This window comes from Amphiprion ocellaris, chromosome 5 (genome assembly GCF_022539595.1).
Source record: "Amphiprion ocellaris isolate individual 3 ecotype Okinawa chromosome 5, ASM2253959v1, whole genome shotgun sequence".
NCBI lineage: Eukaryota > Metazoa > Chordata > Actinopteri > Pomacentridae > Amphiprion > Amphiprion ocellaris.
This window is the reverse complement of record NC_072770.1, coordinates 27,701,949-27,721,087: the sequence shown is the minus strand read 5'-3', so window position 1 is coordinate 27,721,087 and position 19,139 is coordinate 27,701,949. Positions and strand designations below refer to the sequence as shown.

Genomic DNA, 19,139 nt, shown 5'->3' with positions numbered 1-19,139 from the left:
CAGAATTCAGCAACAGTTTGGTGCAACTTCAAAGTGGAGTTTCCTTCTATTATTACCATATAATGGAGGCTGGTATGATTTGAATGTGAGTTTACTTGCGATCAGATGCAGCTCCTCACCTGCAGCATCAGAATCTGCTGCTGCGCCTCCTGCAGCTCCTGCTCTGCTGTGTTTAGAGAACGATCCAGCCGACCTTTCTCTGCAGACAGACGCATGCTGCCTTCTTCAGACTTCAGCTTCTGACGCTCAACCTAGGCAAAGATTCATTTGTAGAATTATAAAACACAACATCTGTGACAAAATACGTTAAAACCTGTGTTTACTAACATCAAATGGCATTTTTCAGTCAGATAGAAAACTTTCAGTTCATGTTCATCTAGGGGCCAGTTATATTTAGCATCTTTCAATGTGGGAAACATAATAGTTTTCGACTAGATATAGGAACTATTTATTGTGGATCATTTATTCATTATATTGTGTTATTTTTGAGTGTTTAATTTATCAGCGAAAGTACTAACAGTATAAGAGTATTTAAGTTAGTTTTAAATTGTACCTGAACACAGACAAATGTTCTGCTATTAAACAAGCAACAGTTGCTTATTTGAAGCTCATCTGGCAAAAAATGACTCCAAACTGACCATAAATGGTATCATTTATGTTTAACTCAAAGTGATGTTGTTCATGTTGCGGTCATCTTTGAAATATGACTGTGTTTACAGGCTGTTTCTGTTTCTCAGATTTGGACTACTTGCTTCACACTGACCTACAAAGTGTAAACTAAGGGTGAGTTCAGATGAGGACCACAGAATCCAACTATTCTTGTCTACAAAACTGACTTTTTGATATTTTCCTGTATCCATCATTTGACTACAACACTTGAAAGTGTAAATTTGTGTCACGAGTTGATGCTCTGTCATGAATCATCACTTACTGTGCCCTAGTTGGATCTACCTGATGTTGAATTTGTTAAATTCACAAAAAGCTAGTTGTAAATAAATGACAGGGTGGAGCAAGTTCCACATCTGTTGCTGTAGGATCCAGAGCTGACCTTGTCCAGTGTGTTCCTCAGTGCGTTCTTGTCCTTCTCCAGCCTCACCGCCTGCCTCTCAGCATCCTTCTTCTCCGTCTCCAGCATGGCGACGGCTCTCTGCAGCCCTCGCAGTCTCTCCTCCACAGCTGCCCGCTCCGTCTGAGCTGCCTGGACGCTGCGCTGAGACTCCAACAGAGCGGCTGAACGCTGACGCAGAGCCTGACAGAGGAGGATAGAAGATAAACACAAGGACACCACCAGTCTACAGGCTTCTACAGAGTCTAACTGAGGCCACAGCTTCAGATCAGCAGCTCTACAGATGGTTTAGTGTTTTGCAGCTCTGTGTCTTTTTAACCTCCTGAGTGTTGTTGAGCTCGGCCTCCAGTTCTTCTCGCCGCAGTTCGCTCTGGTTCAGTTCAATCTGCAGGTTCTGCGCCCGCTCCGTGAGGGCGGCCATGTTTCTTTTAGCCTCAGCTGATGATGCCCGAGCTTCATCCATTCGTTCCTTAATGGTACACAACAATCATCTCATCATTAGTCACTTTTCATTCGCATTATGTAAGTTTTTTGTCATTCTGACTCTACCTGCAGAAGCCTTTTGTCCTGTTCAGCTACACTTAGTGTCTTTTGCAGAGCAGCCAGACGACTCTGGGAGCCGCTGTGAGCAGCCGCTGCCTCCTGGAGAGTCTGATTCAGAGAAGTGGTCTTTTCTTTGAGTACAGATTCACCTTCCTGAGCTTTGAGCAGAGCCTGACTCAGCCTCTCCACCTCCCTCTGCAGCAGAGACACACGGGCTTCTCCTTCCGCCACCTGCAGTTTGAAGAGATGCAGTTAATATGAAAGTATTGATTTCTGTAATCACAGGATGTGATGAGTCAGGGGTTTTGGAGCTGTTTCTACTGTTATCAAACATAGTTTTGGGACAAAGATGGCAGCTGCAAAATTTTGTTTCTATTTAATTTTTTTTGCCACACTTGCCTTATGGAAAGCAGTCATCAATAAATTACTGGGTGTCATTACCTGTTTGATGAGAGAGTCGTGGCGCTCCAGGGAGGCCTGACTCTCAGCCTCTCGGTCTCCCAGGCTCAGTTTGAGTCTCTGCAGCTCCCCCTCCAGGCTGCGCCTCCCCAGCTCCACCCTGGTGGCTCGAGCTTCGGCTGCCTCCAGCGCCTCCCGCAGACGCCTCCTCTCCGCCTCCAGACGCATCTCAGCAGCGCGCTGCTTATTTAACAGATCCTGCAGAGAGGAAGGGAGGACAGAGGTCACGCTAAATGTGTACATACAGAACGCTGAATAATCTGTTTATGTAACAGAGATGGGAGTTTACACATTACAAACTAACAGTCAAAAACACTGATGCTGCACATGCAGATATAAACGATGCGTTTTATATGCTGCTTTTTCCCACAAACAATCCGCCGTTCTCATGTGTCTCTGCTCCTCCTGTGGTCCAGAAGGTGAATCATTTTGAAATCTGCTGGCATTAAAACCAGACATATGGGGAGCTGAGACTCGACACCACAAGAGGTGCAACACTGTGTGTGAGGCATCTGTTGTTATTATGTCCCTGACAGTCTACACTTCTAAATATCGCTCCACCGTTGAGCGCTGCCATATGTTGCTGGAGGCAGATCAGTGGTCGCTGCTGAGGACAGACAACACAAATACACGAAGTTTATTTGCATGCACACAAACATGCATGTACCTGTGTGTGTTTCTTATCCGTCTCAGACGCCTGCAGCGCTCGCTCTAAATCCTTCACCCTGTCGGACAGAGATCTCCTCTCTCTGTCTCCTCTCCTCACCGCCTCCTCCTGCTGCTGCAGCAGCATCTGAGTGGTGATCAGACGCTCGTCCAGTCCACGCCTCCCTGCCATCACACACATTTAAAACAACTCAGCCTGCAGCTACTTATGCTTTGTGTTGAAATCCTCCTACGTACACTCAAAAATGTGTTTGTATGGATGCAGGGAGGATCAGATCATCACACTAGCAGACAGCTTTTTAGAATTATCTTGCAGGAAGTAAAATGTTTCTCTGAGCTCATGTAAAATGTTAATTACGCAGGATGTGTCACATCACAACTAGTTTTGAAGGCAGTTCGGGCCTAATAGTAAAATTGCACGAGCGTGATGTGGAAACTAGGGCTGAAACTAAAGAATAATCAGTTAGTTGTTTGGTGAAGAAAATTTCAGAAAATGTTGAAAAATTCTGATCTCCATTTCCCAAGAAACCCAAGAAGATTTCCTCAAATGTCTTCTTTTATCCACAACCTAAAAACATTCAGTTTACTGTTATAGAGGAGTAAACAAACCAGAAAATATTCAAATTTAAGAAGCTGGAATCAGGGGATATTGAATGATTTTCTTGCAAAAAATGAGTCAAACTCATTAATTGATTTTTAAAATAGTTGCTGATAAATTCAGTGAATACCATAGACACCTTAGTTAAACCTTGAAGCCTGAATGTATTCCTGTCTAACCTGTCTGAATATCAAACTGTCTGACCTTCTTGGTACTCCTGTAAGGTGCTTTGCAGCTGAGTTAGTCGACTGTGAGCAGAGTCTCGTTCCCCCTTCAGCTCCTCCAGCTCTCTCTGCACGGCCCCCAGCTGGCATCGCACATCGTCCTTCGAAACAAGCAATACACAAACACTTGAGCCACGCAAACAAAAAGCATACCCTCAAGTTATTATGAACGTTGTTACAGTAAGTGCTGCATTTTTTGGAACGTGCAGCTGGATTTACCCTTTCTCTCTGTGCTTCCCGCAGCTCCTGGAGGAAATCCCTCAGGCCACTTCTCAGGGTCTCGGGGTCGAGCTCCGGCTGAAAGAGAGGCAGCGGTGTGTCGCCTCTCTCAGGAGAAACACCTCCCGAACCCAGAGTGTTTTCAGGGGTGCTTCCTCGGAACTCTGTCAAATTAAATGCAAAAAGTTGCCATCATCTTGTAGCGTGTCATCTGCAGTATATTCTCTATGTAGGAACATGTAAAGGAAGGGAGGAGGAGTGACACAACAGAGTCCATAGTGTCAGGTAAAAGACAAATTAAAGAGCAAATTTCTGGTTGATTATTGTACTGGATGTGTTTTTAAATGTAATTTTATGATGGAATTATGATATTGATTTTGTTCTTTCAGTCTTTCTTTCCTTTCCTTGATTATTATATATGTTCAATGTATTTTTAACAGTGACTGCAATGTGAAGATAATTTAACACTTTAGCCACCATGTATTTCTTTCCATACAGGTGCCATTTTTTAATCTAGTCTTGGTATTTTCTGCAGTTTCCTTCAATCCTGACTCCTAATGCTCACTTTATTTGCGTCAGTACACTCTTGTAGTCCCCATTTATATATTGTTTTAGGTCAAAATTTGGGAACACAACTGTAAAGTTCCATACTTTGTTGGTTTGTTTGTTGGCATACTGCTGTACGATGTATTAAGGATGCATATTTTAATTTTTTCTCTCAGATTCAACCAGCTAGACCTTTACTGAATGTCACTCTGCTGCTGTTCCTTCCAAATTTCCTATGTTATTTATCCTATATAAATGTAATGAAAATCCCCCATTTTTGTCATATTGTATATATGAGCATTTATCAGTCATTTAGATACGATATAATCATCTAAGAGGAGGTGGAGATATTTTTATATTTTTCTTTTTGGTGCGACATTTTATTTGTACGAAACGTTCTATAGATATAAAGTATATGTAATATAATGTATATAAATGTATAATATATACAGTATAAAATATACAGTATCTAATATAGAATGTATAATACTCATTTTTCATGTATGTATATTGAGTGTCTGTTCCTCTACTTCCTTTTGCTGCACGTTATTAATAAGATTTATCCTATATTATTTGGCATATGCTTTGTAAGTGTGATAATGCTGCATTTTTTCAATATGACCACCAGGAACAGCTAATTGGGTTAAACATTGCAACAACAAACCAACAACCATTCATCATATAAGAGAAGCTGAAGGTTTCATTCTTGCCTTTAGGAGGTGACAGCGAGGAGCGCAGCGGGGAGATGCTGTGGTGGCGCGACATGCTGCCGGCTGATGTAGAGCTTCCTCCTGGGCTCCTCCCCCTGATTCCTCTCCCTCCCGCTCCGATGCCCAGAGTTCGGGTCAGCGCCGACTGGAGGCTGCTCAGACGAAACTCCAGGTCCCTCCTCCCCGCCTCGGCCCGGACCAGCTCGGCCTCGGTGGCGGTCAGTCGGCCCTGCGCCTCGCTCAGCTGCAGGCTGGACTGAGCAGCAACGTCCTGGGCTGCCTGAGTGCGCAGCGACAGGTTCTTGGCTTCATCCAGGAGCTTCTTCTCGCAGCCACGAGCCTCCTGCAGCTGAGCGGTCAGTTCCCTCTCACAGCTGCGCCAGCCGGACTCAGAGTCCAGCAGACGCTTTTGAGTCATAGAAAGCTGCAGTGAAATAAAAATAAAAGAAAGAAAACTGTGACACGCTGAACAGCAAGTATGAGCTGTAAACCTCGTCATGTTGCTCCATCCTCACCTCTTTCTTGAGGGAGTCTCTTGTTGTTTCCGCTTCGGTTAGCTTCTGCTTGAGGATGAAAACCTCCTTCGCTCTCTCTTCCTCTCTTTGCTCCTCCAGCGAGAGGCGAGTCTGCAGCTCTGCCACCTCCCTCCCTTTCTGCTCCTTCTCTCCATCCAGAACCTTCAGCTGGAGCCAAAAGCACAAAGAGCACAGTCAGTCTACCAAGAAAATCCAGTTGTACAGACGATGTTTAACAGGTTGCACAGCTGTCTTCATGTCCGACCTGCCTGCGGAGTTCCTGCAGTTCTCGCCGAGCCTCAAGTCGAGACCTTTCGACTTCTCTCAGGCAGCTGCGCAGCTCCGTCACCTCCTTCTGAGTGGAAGAAAAATTCTCCTCCAGCACTGCCAGCCTCTGCTCCTTCTCCTCACACTGTCGTTTCACACTGACAAACCCAACACACACTCAGTTACGATGACAACATTTTACTGTGAACACGTGCATTTGTCCAACTGTACTTCTGTCAGTGGATAGTTTCCCGTTATATTCACCTGATTCTCTCCGTTTCTGCACTTCGCAGAGTTTCCCTCAGCTGAGTGTTGGATTGGCTCAGAGTGTCTCTCTCTTTGGTGGCGTCACAGAAGCTGCGACGGAGCTCTGTTCCCTCTCTTCTATAGCTCTCTGCTGAGTCCTGAGTGTGGGTCAGACGACGTTCAGTCTCCAGCATCTCCCGCCTCAACTGGTCTCGACTCTCCTCAGCAGCTGAGAGAGAAGCTCTGCACTGCTCCAGCTGGAGGGCAAAAGTCCATAATAAGATTAACATCACAACTGATCAAAACACTGCTATTATTCTCTCATTCTCAATGGTAATGTTGCTCCGGAGAATGTATTCCCTGATACATGCTCCATGTCTGTCTGCACATCCAATCCAGAGATGCAGATTAAAACTTCAGAATTTTAGAGGATTGAGCAGGTAGATGCTCTCCAAACTTTCATGTCATCTCTGGTACCTCTTTGAGAGCAACATCAGTGCGTGACCGAAGATCAGTACAAGTCTCTCGTAGACTGTTTAGTTCTCGCTCGTGAGCGGAGGCGGCATCCTCCAGCTGAGAGCGAAGCTCCAGCAGCTCGCTGGTCAGAGCTCCAACTCTGATCTGAAGAAACAAGAGGGAGTCAGTTTAGTTTATCTTCCTCATTCTTTAGTGCTTTAAAAGCAGCAACAAAATGCACATTCATCACCTGCTCCTGCTCTTTGTAATGAGCAGCTTCTCTGGTCATCCGGTCGGCCTCCAGCACAGCAGCTGACAGCTCGGCCTGCAGACTGGACACTCTGTCAGACAGAACCGTCTTCTCTGCCTCCTTCAGAGAGAGGGCCTAGAAGGAAGGAAAGAACGAAAGAAAGAAAAGCTCCGGTCAACAAATGTCTGGTGGAATAGTTCCTGTGGTGCTGATCTTTCTAACAAACGCAGGTGTGAAATTCACAGTTGTACAAGAGCATGTTTTGCTAATTTATGACGAGGATTCCCATCAATACTGTAATAAAATAAGGGTTGTGGGATAATATAATAATTCCAATATATGATGTAACAACATTGTTTATTATGATATCAGTATATGATTCAGAAGCAACAACAACACACTGAACAGTTTCTTTAAAGCCTCAAACACAGATCAGACCTGTTGTTTCTCGGCCTCGGCCTGCAGCAGACACTGATCTCTGTCATGCTGCAGAGTCCTCAGTTCATCCTGCAGCTCCTCTCGTTCTCTCTTCGCTCTGTGGAGCTGATCCTCCGTCTCCTGCCTGAGCTTCCTCACAGCAACCTCATGCTCCATCAGCAAGCTGTGTCGTACTACTTCCTGTAAAACACAGCAGCCCGGCGCACAAACACCGATTAAAGTTCCGTCTGCATCGACAGCTTTAGACGAAAAGTAAAACATATGTACGTAAAGTAACCTCAGTGAACCGTCTGACCTTTTCTGAGACCAGCCTCTCCACCTCTTCCTGATGCTCAGAGATGGTCTTGCGTAAAGCCTGCTGGGCCTCCAGCTGTGCAGCATTTAGAGTCTGAGTCAGAGCCTGTTTCTCCCTCTCAGCCTGAGCCAAAGCATTCTCCCCATCTGAGCGAACACGCCGCAGCTCAGCTGGAAAGCCCATCCAGGAAAACACAAAACTCCACCATTAGGTTCTCATTCTGTCATATTACTGAACATGTTTGTTTTTCATTCCACCTCCTCCTCTCTCACCTGCAGCCGTCTCACTGCGGACTCGAAGGTTTTGGTTCTCTGTTTCCAGCTGCTCTCTGCGAGACTCCACCTGAACAAGCTGCTGCTGCACATCGAACAGGCTGGTTTCCAGGGACTCCCGCTCTGACCTGCAGGTTACAAACGCTAGTTAAACACACACTCAAGTGAAAACCTGTGAGTATGTAACAGTATCACAGCACACACACCTGAAAGCAGCCAGTTCCTCTGACAGCATGGCGTTTTCTCTCTCAGATGCCGTCAGCTGGACCACAAGAGCTGCTTTGTCTCGGGCCAGTTCAGCCCGACTGCGGCCGGCCTCCTCTAAAGCCACCTCGTTCCTCTGGCCCTCTCCTCTGGCGAGACTCAACTCTGAACCCAGAGAGGTCACCTCGCCACAGAGCTGCCAACAAAGGCCAGACAGAAAGACAATCCCATAATATTCACTCACCCTTATACTAAAAAACACTTGTGCGTTGGACTCTGAGGGTATAAACAGTGTGCCTGTGGCCTCACTGACAATAAAACATACTCAAGAATGCATATTACATGTCTCAAAGCATTTTTTATTTAAATGATAACACTTTGATGTAATATAATCTGTTATATACCTGGGTTACTTTCTCCTGCAGCTTAAGTCTGTCAGTCCTGAGACTGTGCAGCTCTGCCTCCATCCCCACCCGGCTCAGCTCAGCGTCCTGCAGTGATTGTTGCAGCGTGATGCGAGTCGACTCCAGCTCCAGCCGGTCCTGCTCCAACCGGACCAGCTCGTCTCTGACGGTCAGCTTCTCCTGCTCCGCCTCACGTTTCTGACCCTGCAGCAGGGCCTTCTCCTCCTCAAGCTTAGAGGGAGATGAAAGAGTAAAACAGTTCAATCTGAATTTAACGACAGTTGTGGATTAGTTTTTGTTTGCATTGCATTAAACCACGTCCACAAAAACTTGGTTATTTTTTCTTGATTTTTTTAACTTTGATTGCTGTTATTTTGCCATGAAAATTTCATACCACAGAGAAATGGATTTGGATTCGAAACTATGTTGCTCAGGACTTCAACACCTGGCTGTTTTTCATACTTTGTAACAAATCGACCAGGTGTGTAGAGGTGTACAAGGCAGTGTTTTCTTTAGCTTTCTTTCTGTTATAATTGGACCGATAGCACTGCTGTGCCTGGTTCTGCTGAAGGTTTCTTCTGGTTAAAGCGAATCATTGCATTTGCTGGTTTTCTCTATAATAAGGTCTTGACGTGCCTGAGATGACTTATGTTGTGAATTTGGCTCAATATAAACAAAACTCAATTGAATTCCACTTTTTGTGTGTACAGCTCCTTCAATTCCTGAAAGTAAACACTGTTATTTGTACAATTCAAGACCACCATGACATGAAAAACACACAATTCTGGACACAGATGAGGGATGCAGTGGAATAAAGACAGAGGAAGCTGCATTGGTATGTTTTAGAGTGCAGCTGCTCAGAACGGGTAGAAACACTTACCTAAAGCCAACAGAATGTGGTCAGACAGGTTGGACCATCTAGAGCATTTCAAGCAGGCTGCATTCTTCAAGAGGTCCTGGACTTTTCTTACCTGGAGGATGTAGGTGTTGAGGTCAGTTTTGTCCTGGGCCAAACCCTCATTCATGCTGCTCATCTTTGCCAAAGAGTCTCGGAGAGCTGCGTCCTCAGACTGAAGCTTGTTGAGCAGCAGAGACAGTTCAGTGTTGCTGCTCTCAGCCTGCAGGGAAAGATTGGGTCAAAGATCACAGAGAAGACAAGAACATAGGACATTAAATCTGCCCAAAACCAGGAAATCTGTTTGAAAGGCATGTTATCTTCAAATTACTATTATCGGAGTCAGAAACTCCAAAAATAGAAATATTTGTAGGATTTTAAAGATTACGAAGGTCCTTGAACTCATCATCTGTGATGTGTTTCAGTCTGAATAATTAACCAAATAAAAGTTTAAAATCATGATATTTTATTAAAATCACTTTATTCTATGAGTGTCTTTTTGAAAAAAATATCAAAAATAAACCATTTGCACCAGACACTGTAAAAAACGAAAGCAATCAAGAAGCAGTGAATGACTCAGGTGCAAACAACAGACAAACACTTAGCGACTACTCAACTGACCGAAGAGAAGACAAGTGTGGAAACACATTAAAGAGACTGAGGAACATTAAATATACTTAGGCAACAAAATAAATGCAGAATGACTCAAAAACTGTATGTGGTCAGCAAAGCATTGAACAATACATGTCTCCCTACTGTCAGTGGTGGGAGTGTGTGTCTGTGTGTGTGTGTGTGTGTGTGTGTGGACGAGTGTATGTGTGTGTGCTTCTGCAGTTGTGTGCATATATGTATATATGGAGGGAGGGAGGGATGGGTTTTCTTGTTTTTAATGTTTTTAATGTAAAGCACTTTGCGTTGCATTTTTAATTGTATGAAAAGTGTTCTATAAATAAAGTTTGATTTGATTTGATACATTCAGCATAGTGAATGATCTTTCAGAATTTGATGTGTAGATGAGTAATGTGAAAATTCCTAGTGTGTAGAGATTTCTAAATGTAAATAATTAAACATCTACAATATTTAGTGCCACCATTTCTTCTTATACCGGTAACCCATGTGATCGCATGCTTTATGTGTTGACTCCAGGGTTTTTAAATGTTTTTGGAAAATTAATGATCAAAGAAATTTTAGATTTTACTCTCCAGTTTTTTTATAATTTATTTCATTATAACTTTGCTACACTGCAAAAGTTTGGAGTTCTCTCTACTTCTAGCCATGGCTGTGCTGTTTCAATAGAGAAGGACTTCATATCGCAGTGGAAATGAGAAAATGTGACAAGGAGCAAAGACATGCCCAGAACCTGCTTTGGGTTCAGAAGGTTAAACGTGAACAAGTTTCTTTTTTCTCACCCGAGCCAGAGCTTCAGTCAGTTGGACCTTCTCTCGCTCCAGCAGCTGCCTCTCCACCTCCCCCTGCTGGTGAGTCTCCCTCACTGCAGACAACTCTCCTCGCTGAGCAGAGGCTCGACTCTCGCTCTGATCCCACTGCTTGGTTCTGTATCGAAGCGACACGTGTAGTATATCAGGCCAGACTGTTTGCATGTGTGTTTGCTACTGTGTAAAACCTATCATCATGTGCTGGCAGAGAAATGTAAACAGGATTATTAAAGCAGCACAGATGAGATGAATGTTCACACACCTGTTACACAGCAGAAGACACACAAGAAGTGTGTCTACTGAGAGACAACTTAGTGATTTTCTTAGTGTGAGCAGTATATAAGATTTAAAAGTGTCTCTGTAGCATTCAGACATCGTGAGTAAATGGTTTTAGGTGAGTATGATGACCACTTTGCTGCAGCAGTTTTCACATTTATCAAGGTAAAGCACTGCATTATAAAGAGATTTATAGTAAAAAGTTGCTTTCCTAGTGTGGCTGCTGATGGAAACTTCTTGATCATAAGTTGAGAAATTTCACATATTGAACCTGGTGAGTCAGGGGAGACTTGCTGGTAATAAAAACATCAGATTTGCTCATCACTGGTTGATGCAGAAGAGAGTCAGGAGGAGTCTGTAAATGAGGGAGATCTCGTTTTACACTAGAAGCCGACACAGATCTTTTGAATGGATTCCCGTAAACATGCTCACTGTGCGCTGACTGCTCTAGACTTTGCGGATTAGCGTCTACATCACATTCACTTAATCACCATCAATTAGGCTGCTTACATCCTCTGAGTCTCTGCCTTGGCCCGGTCTCTCTCCTGATTGGCCGCCTCCTTCTCCTCCCTCTCGTGATCTCGCTCTCGCTGCACCGACGCCACAGTCAGCCGAAGCTTCTCACAGTCCATCTGCAGGATGTGGCTGCTGCTCTGCGCTGCCTGAACCGTCTTCTCCAAGTTCACCTTCTCACTGTAACATTCACAGTGCAGGAGATCAGACTGTAGAGTTAAACACGCTGCAGGGTGCAAACATTATAAGCAGATTGTAAAAGGTGATGTCCGTCTGTGTGAACCTGGCCAGTGAGTCTCTCTCCTGCTTCAGACGCTCCTTTTCTCTCTGTGAAGTCTCTCTTTCCCTGTGAGCAGCGTCTCTCTCTCGCTGCAGGGCTTGATTTCGCTGCTCTGTGTCTCTTTTGGCCGAATCAGACTCCGAAAGCTGCTTTCGTAACTGCTGTACTGAGGACTGGGCAGAGAGCAGACGACCTCGAACATCCTGCAGATATGTCAAGAGAAAAGAAGGGATGATGACGGTCCTGCTGCTTTAGATATCAATGTGTATAGAAGCAACAACAACACCACAAGGTTTGAGCTGTGGGGTGTCACCGAAGCTTAGGCGTTTTATTGAACTTAATGTGCCGTTTTAGATTGGGCTTGGTCAGTTTAACTAATTTAAATAACTATATTTTACCTAGACAGTCACTGGTTTGTTTAACCCTCCTGTTGTCTTTACTTATGGGCACCCAAAAAAATATTGTTTCTATGTCTGAAAAAAATCCCCCAAAAATTCCCCAAATTTCTGAAAATTTGCAAAACCTTCAGGAAGAAAATTCCAATAATTCCTTAAAAGTTTCCCTTAAAAGTTTTATTTAAAAAAAAAAAAAAAATCCCCCAAATTTGGCAATAAAAGTCTCGCAAATATTTTCAAAAAATAAGTAAAAATCTTCCAAAAAAATCCTAAAATTATCTAAAGTGATTACATGCATATATGTGTAACTTCTAATATTTTCTTTTAGAACATTCACAAAAAAATCAACCAAAATCCAGCGAAATTCACTGGATTTTGGTTGATTTTTTTGTGAGTGCTCTGAAGAAACATTTTTAACATTTCTTTTTTTCCACCAAAAAATGTTCAAAGATTTCCCAAAAATGTTGAAAATATGGACATCAGAAGTTTAGCTGTGAAAATATATATTTTTTCCATATTTTCAAACTTTAAGGTGGGTCAGTTTTGACCCGCAGGACGACACGAGGGTTAAAGGAATTTTGAGTTGATTTCAGGATTTTATATTTGAGACAAATGCATGAAATTTGTAGTCATGACCCACTGCAGCATTTTTTAACTCAGATACGGTGACAGATTCTTGTCCAATCAGTCTATCTTGGCTGGAACACTGTGCAAAAAGGAGCTTTTTGACTAAATAAAAACAAGATGGCAACGCACCCAATTAAAGTAAGGACATTTTTTTGCTTTTCTCTTCCATTCGTTTGTGATAAAGGATTCAAATCCTATCAAAATCCTTAAAAGTGAAGGTTTAGCTGTCATGAATGATATTTAGTTTCATTGTTTCTGCAACCCTAAAGCATCCCAAAATCCCATACTGGTAAAAAAAAAAAAAAAAAAAAAAGTGTTAATGATGCTCTCTGTTCCTTCCAGTTAAAATATTACCTATAATTAAATAAAACAAAGTCCCATCCATTTTGAGTTTCCATCAAAAATTTCCAAATACAACTAAATCAGAATGAACCAAAAGCACATTATTGTGACATACATTATTTCTCCCCTCAAAATTAAACACAAACTGTACATTTGAAACCAAAGAAATATAATTTAGCAAAATCAATCCCCAAAATGTTTATGAAAGGAGTAACATGAGAACAGCGACCTCCATGAGCTTTGTGTGTCTGTGTGCGGTTTATAAATTGACATGTCACCTGCAGCTGGAGCGTCTTGTTGGTGACGGCGGAGCGGAGAGCCGACAGAGCTGCCTCTGGAGGAGGAAACAGCGAGGAGGGTCGAGTGGGCGAGGACGGCCGCCGAGGGGAGGAGTCACGGATCAACGCCAGCAGCGGAACACCAGAGTTGTCCTGATCCGCTTCGGATGACGACTCGCCGTCTGATAAAACGGTCTGTAAAAGGAAAGTAGAATAAAACTCAACCGTCCTAATGAAGCGTCCACTGATGTAAGCATGTGATGTTTACCTGAGCGATGTCCCGCAGTGTGTCCAGCAGCGTCTCAGTGTGAACTCTCATCATCTGCATGTCAGTCTCATCACTGCCGCTCTGCTCCTGAATGAAGAGCATCTTTAGAAAGAAGATCAATGAAACTGACCAACAAGAAACCGTCACAGCCTTCATGTTGAGCCGCTCACCTCAAGCCTCCTCGTCAGCGTGACAATTTCTCTGTCTCTCTCCTCCATTTGGCCTTTCAGCTTCTCCCCCTCTCGCACCGAATCTGACAACCTGAAATAGGAATTTGAAAAACATGGTTGTTTGTTAAGATTGTAAAGTGTGAGATCCAGCACGATCAGAAGTCATTTCATCACCTCATTTGTATTTTGTGGTATTCTCAGCCTTTTATTTTTCCTCAAAATTAAACAAAAAACTCTCCTGAATGACGACACACACTGTTGCATTCTGATCACCACTTTTGAACAGAAACAGTGTGATGGACTGGGCTGAATTAATGCAGCTATTATCAGTTATGATGACCATAATGCCCATTAGCTTGGCAACTGTTGCTATGGAGAAAAGCCAATTAGAGGTACAACTCAATGCTGTGGGGATTTTTAAATACTTCATATTTGTAGTGGTGAAAAAAAAAGCACCACACTTTCTAAACTAATCTGAAACTCATACTGAGAATCTCCAAGTGAATTCATTTACGTTGCAAATTGTTTCCTCAACAAAGTGGGCTAAATTTTATTCACCTTCCATATATTAGCACCAAATCGTTGACGGTAAAGACAGATGAACTCTCCATGACGTCACCCACAGTTTCCTGCAGGGCGGTTTTAAAGCTCAGCGTGGTGCCCGACACCTTCTGACTCCTGGCTAATCCAAAAATGAGTAAAAGAGGTGGAGCTTGATTGGAACTGAAGTGGGCCATGCTAATGTGTCCTGGCCTTGGCCTACTTATGCATAACTTTAAGCCTTAATTCAGCTCAAGCAGATAAGTTCAAATGAAATTCATCTCCTGTACAGTGGTCATGAATGGAGAAATTATCTATAGGACCAAAAGTGTTTATGGACCAGGTTGTAAACAAGTTCATTGTTGCTGCAAAGCTGGATATTTTAACACGGAGGTTTATGGGGACTGATTCACTTTTGGTGCCAGCTTCAAGTGGTCATTCAAGGAACTACACTTTATAGCACTTAGCTTCTTAATGGAATCCATAGTAGAGTTAGCGTTACTTTGTCCAATATGTTTATGTGCACAGGCTTGTACCTTCAGCTCTCTATCACATCTTAACTAATACACATGTTGATCTTGTGTATTAATGAATCATGAGGAAGAGTTTCATGCTATCGCTGCCTATCGATGTTAATGAAGAATCTAAATAATAATAACTTTATTTGTATAGCACCTTTCAGAAGAACATTGGCAAAGTGCTTTGACATGTAGAACATAGTGATAAAAAGAACTTCACAGGAAGGCTAGTCTATAAAAGTGGGTTTTAAATGGAACTTGTACTTCAGGAACCAGAGTCCCATGAGCTCCTCCTACTTTGCAACTCTATTAATAAGAATTTATCCAGCAGTAAACCTGCTTGAGAGCTCAGCAGCCACTGACCTGACGTTGAGCTCACTTCTCTCTGCATCTGTTCTGGTCTGAAGGTTCATCATCTCTGACACTCGATCTCTGAGCTGCTGCTCCAGCTGAACCCTCAGAGCTTTCTCTCGCTCCAGAGCCAGAGCTGCTCCTCCCTCCCGGTTGTACAGTGTAGTGGACAGACCAGTGCAGGACACCTGAGCAGAGTGGGACATCCGGGCCAGCTCATTACGCATATCTGACAAGTCCCTGAGATTGAAATAGAAGGGAAAACACGATCAGAGAGATGAAACGTGAATGATCACACTTTATAAAATGTAAACAACACGCAATAGACATTGTCTACCTTTCAGTGGCGCTCTTCATTTCACAGACATGTCTCCTGAACCCGACCACTTGTCGCCACAGCATCAGCAGGCGACCGTGCTCACTGCTGAAGTAGCTGTGAAAAGACTGAACAGGACATCCAGAAAAAAAAAACACAGTTAAACTATCTTCAATTTACAATTTCCTTCAAATAAAGGTGCTTTACTGTTTGGAAAGCATCCCTCTCCCACCTCTTCTTCTCTCCTCCAGTCAGACTCCTTCTGTTCCAGCTCCTCTCTGGCTTTTGTCCAATCAGCAGTGAGCCGGCGGATGTCCTGGCTGAGTGCCTCATTGGCCAAACCCGCCTGCTCCAACTGCTCTCTCAGCATCGCATTCACCGCAGACAAACTGCTGCTCCTGGAGACACAACAAGGACACACAGGGGAAAAATAAATTACACGGTTCAGCCACGCCTTGAATATTGTGCAGAACTGGGTTGTTTAACAGGAGACTCTAACTTTTAATATGAAACCAAACGCAAATGTAAGACCAATTATTATGATATATACTTAATGAACATAATACAGTATTTTGTGAGTTGAAAGCTACAGGTAAAAAAAAAAGTGACTGTAATAAGTTGTGATTTTTTGAAGTGGAGGTTAATTTTTCTTTTGCCATATTATACTCGGGTGAAATCCCAGACATGGCTCTTGAATATCTGTTTAAAATAAACTACATTTTCTGTCTCAAAATATCAGTAACAATAATATTGCAGATAAATAGTTAAAAAGTTGATTTGATTGAACCTCAGAAACTCATTTCTGTCTATCAGCTATATGTTTAGAAGCCTTTTCAATGAAAATAATCCATCCCTGCCTTCCCTCCTCTAGAATGTAGAGATCTATGAAATCTTCACCGTTCTCTATTCATCCCTCCCCAGTCGCTGCAGCTCGAGCACCCCAGCTCACCTGTGACTCTGCTCAAACACTGTAGAACTACTAAATGATCAGGCTTGTTGTTCACTGCCTATTCTGCTCATTATGCTTTTTCCAGCATGTAAAAAATACCATATGAACACATTAACAAGATTAAAAACTTGATTTCCCTCTGACAGGGTTTTTAAGAATGACTACAAATGTGATAAACAAGTTCTTCAAAGGCTTTTTGTGGCTCCAGAGGAAGCAGCATAGAAACTGAGAAACTGCCTCGTGATGATTTGAATCTACGTCATACGGGACGGAAGATTACAAATTTGAAAATGGAAAAATCTGCTTGTGTGGGGTTAAAAAACTATGAAATAAAGCTTATCAGACTGCTGTAGGCAACTCATCATATCTGCCTGAGGCTACAAAAGCTGCTACAACCCCAAATCTCTAACTAAACTCATGGTGGCCATAATGCATTGTGGAAGAAGAATGCATGGCATGATAAAAGATAAGATCTCTGATTCTGTTGCATTCATATCTTTGTCCACTGAGGGTGTGATTGTGTGCCGTGCTAAATCAGTGGAGCCCTATTTAAAGGCAAAACCTCAGGCTACAGGTCTGGTATAATGATGATAATGATGATCACCTCTGTTGTTCTTCCTCCAGACGGATTAAAGCGTCCTCCAGGTTGCTGCTGGCCTCGTCTTGATGACGCCCATTTGATGCTTCGCTGTGGCCCTGAAGGAGAAGATCAGGTATTAAAATGGGAAAATCTTGGTGTGGTTAAATATTAAAAGCAAATAAACGCCACCTACATCCTGCCTGTGTTTCTCCAAATCAGAGGATTTCTCCTGCAGCATCTGCTCCAGATCTCCACACCTCTTTTTGTACTGAAGCACCTGTTGAAGCAGGAAGGCTGTTACCGACTATCACGCCTCACCAACCACAGCTCAGCTAAAGACACATTAAAACGGCCGTACTTTGGCCTGTAACTTCTGCACGAGCTGCGCCTGCCTCTGCTGCCCCTCCTGGTAAGCGGTGAGTTTACGCTTGTAGGCCGCTTGCTCCTCGTCCAGCCGCCTGCGTAGATCCACGTTCTGCTGAGCCAAGCTGCGGGACTCTGGTGAATCAAGGTCTCCATCTCCTGTTTCAAAACGCAGCGCCTGCTCCAGCTGTGGGTTTAATTAAAGGGAAGAGGCAGGAGGTCACGTTTAATTTCACACAAATATATTTCACAGGTGGTCACGGACCATGCTGTGACTGCAGCTGAATACCTGTAAACATGTAATGTAAACCCAACATACTTAGTGTTTGAGATTAAAACCTTGGAAAAAGCAGCTTTTCCAACATTTAGGAGCAGATGTGGAGCTTTTGATTCATACTCTTGTTGTTCTTAGTGTACATACTGAGAAGTGTTCTTTCAGAGACATGAATGCAGGCAGGGAGTGCTCCACTTAATACGACTGTTATAATATCATAAAAAAACAGTGCTTCTTATGAGTATGACTTTTATATTTAGATATGATCATAAAAAGCATTGTTTTGATGAAAGATGCTTGAAAAACGTCAAATGTCTTTGTCTTTTCAGTACTAAAAGGATCTCTTTTTTGAAACCTAATTCAAAGTTTCACTGTCAGGAGTTTTTGGTATCTCTATGGACATGAAATATGCAGCAAGGCAATAAGAACTTGTACCAGAATCTACTGTGCTTTGTCACTTTTATTCTAAACTGAAAAAGTTTTGAAAATTAGCGACTGAACTTAGCACCAAAACCTAATTGAACATTTTAAAACTAACTCAGAGGGCATCTTGATGACCAAAGAGCTTAAAGCCAAAAACTGAATTGGATTAAATGTCATCCCAAATCGGTCTCCACTGTTCCCTGTTAAATCTTCTCTATCTAATCTCAAAATAAAAATAAAAAACAACCTAGAGGAATGTTTGGCACAACCCAAAGAGCTTTAAGCCAGCACCTCGGAAACTTAGCACAAACAACAGCCAAACATGAAGGATGAAAAAAGAAAACTTTAAAAAAAAAAAATTAAAAATTAAAAATTGGGTTTCCGTTTGCTCAACTATAATGACATTTATGTTTATCAAATGGAAAATACATATATTTCTGTTTAACAGGGTAACACAAACTCATGCCTTTACTGTACATGGACTGATCATGCTTATTGTAGTGTGTACCCTGGTTTAATAAATGATTGTAGGTCATACAGATCATAGGTGATGAGATTTCAGATAATAATGCTTTCAGATTAATCTTTCTAGCTACACTCAAACCTTTATTATACATAATTGTAAACTTTTTAAATGCCAATTTAAACTCTTTAGCTACGTCTACAGATGTAAAAACTGGTGTATTTTTTTTTCTTTTTTACATCTGTAACTGGACTGGCATCTAAATAACATTAATATCGGAGCAGAGTGGCTCTAACCCATTGTGGAGATCAACTACATATCAGTTCAGTCGGTAGAAGAATAGTAGCTTATGAAGGCTGTTGAATGTGAGACATCACATGCATGAGGAGCAGACATGTCAACAACCTGCAGGATGGTTCAGTATTAGTTTATCATCCTTTAAAGACTTCAATAAAAAGAAACTAATTCCACTGAAGGAAAATACAACTTGAGCAGAGCTGCCTT

General features: G+C 42.6%; 1 protein-coding gene across 5 annotated transcripts in view; it reads right to left on the bottom strand.

Moving 5' to 3' along the window:
• The window catches only part of LOC111574359 (rootletin), a 29,128-nt gene that overhangs the window by 4,176 nt on the left and 5,813 nt on the right, over positions 1 to 19,139 (bottom strand). For 4 of the 5 annotated variants that reach the window (XM_023278910.3, XM_023278909.3, XM_055010731.1 and 1 more), the window contains 32 exons: positions 17,471 to 17,662; positions 17,306 to 17,389; positions 17,137 to 17,228; positions 15,816 to 15,981; positions 15,605 to 15,711; positions 15,280 to 15,507; positions 13,859 to 13,949; positions 13,689 to 13,775; positions 13,421 to 13,615; positions 11,782 to 11,981; positions 11,496 to 11,678; positions 10,683 to 10,827; positions 9,350 to 9,496; positions 8,379 to 8,609; positions 7,977 to 8,170; positions 7,771 to 7,898; positions 7,499 to 7,668; positions 7,204 to 7,383; positions 6,766 to 6,900; positions 6,537 to 6,680; positions 6,078 to 6,316; positions 5,812 to 5,971; positions 5,547 to 5,714; positions 5,032 to 5,455; positions 3,776 to 3,939; positions 3,537 to 3,657; positions 2,736 to 2,899; positions 2,051 to 2,266; positions 1,616 to 1,840; positions 1,386 to 1,535; positions 1,049 to 1,249; positions 120 to 251 (listed from right to left, as the gene is read on the bottom strand). In XM_023278910.3, coding sequence (XP_023134678.2) covers positions 120 to 251; positions 1,049 to 1,249; positions 1,386 to 1,535; positions 1,616 to 1,840; positions 2,051 to 2,266; positions 2,736 to 2,899; positions 3,537 to 3,657; positions 3,776 to 3,939; positions 5,032 to 5,455; positions 5,547 to 5,714; positions 5,812 to 5,971; positions 6,078 to 6,316; positions 6,537 to 6,680; positions 6,766 to 6,900; positions 7,204 to 7,383; positions 7,499 to 7,668; positions 7,771 to 7,898; positions 7,977 to 8,170; positions 8,379 to 8,609; positions 9,350 to 9,496; positions 10,683 to 10,827; positions 11,496 to 11,678; positions 11,782 to 11,981; positions 13,421 to 13,615; positions 13,689 to 13,775; positions 13,859 to 13,949; positions 15,280 to 15,507; positions 15,605 to 15,711; positions 15,816 to 15,981; positions 17,137 to 17,228; positions 17,306 to 17,389; positions 17,471 to 17,662 — 5,463 coding nt within the window. The remainder of the gene's footprint in view (positions 1 to 119; positions 252 to 1,048; positions 1,250 to 1,385; positions 1,536 to 1,615; positions 1,841 to 2,050; positions 2,267 to 2,735; positions 2,900 to 3,536; positions 3,658 to 3,775; positions 3,940 to 5,031; positions 5,456 to 5,546; positions 5,715 to 5,811; positions 5,972 to 6,077; positions 6,317 to 6,536; positions 6,681 to 6,765; positions 6,901 to 7,203; positions 7,384 to 7,498; positions 7,669 to 7,770; positions 7,899 to 7,976; positions 8,171 to 8,378; positions 8,610 to 9,349; positions 9,497 to 10,682; positions 10,828 to 11,495; positions 11,679 to 11,781; positions 11,982 to 13,420; positions 13,616 to 13,688; positions 13,776 to 13,858; positions 13,950 to 15,279; positions 15,508 to 15,604; positions 15,712 to 15,815; positions 15,982 to 17,136; positions 17,229 to 17,305; positions 17,390 to 17,470; positions 17,663 to 19,139) is intronic. The other variant, XM_035952209.2, reaches the window with a different exon arrangement.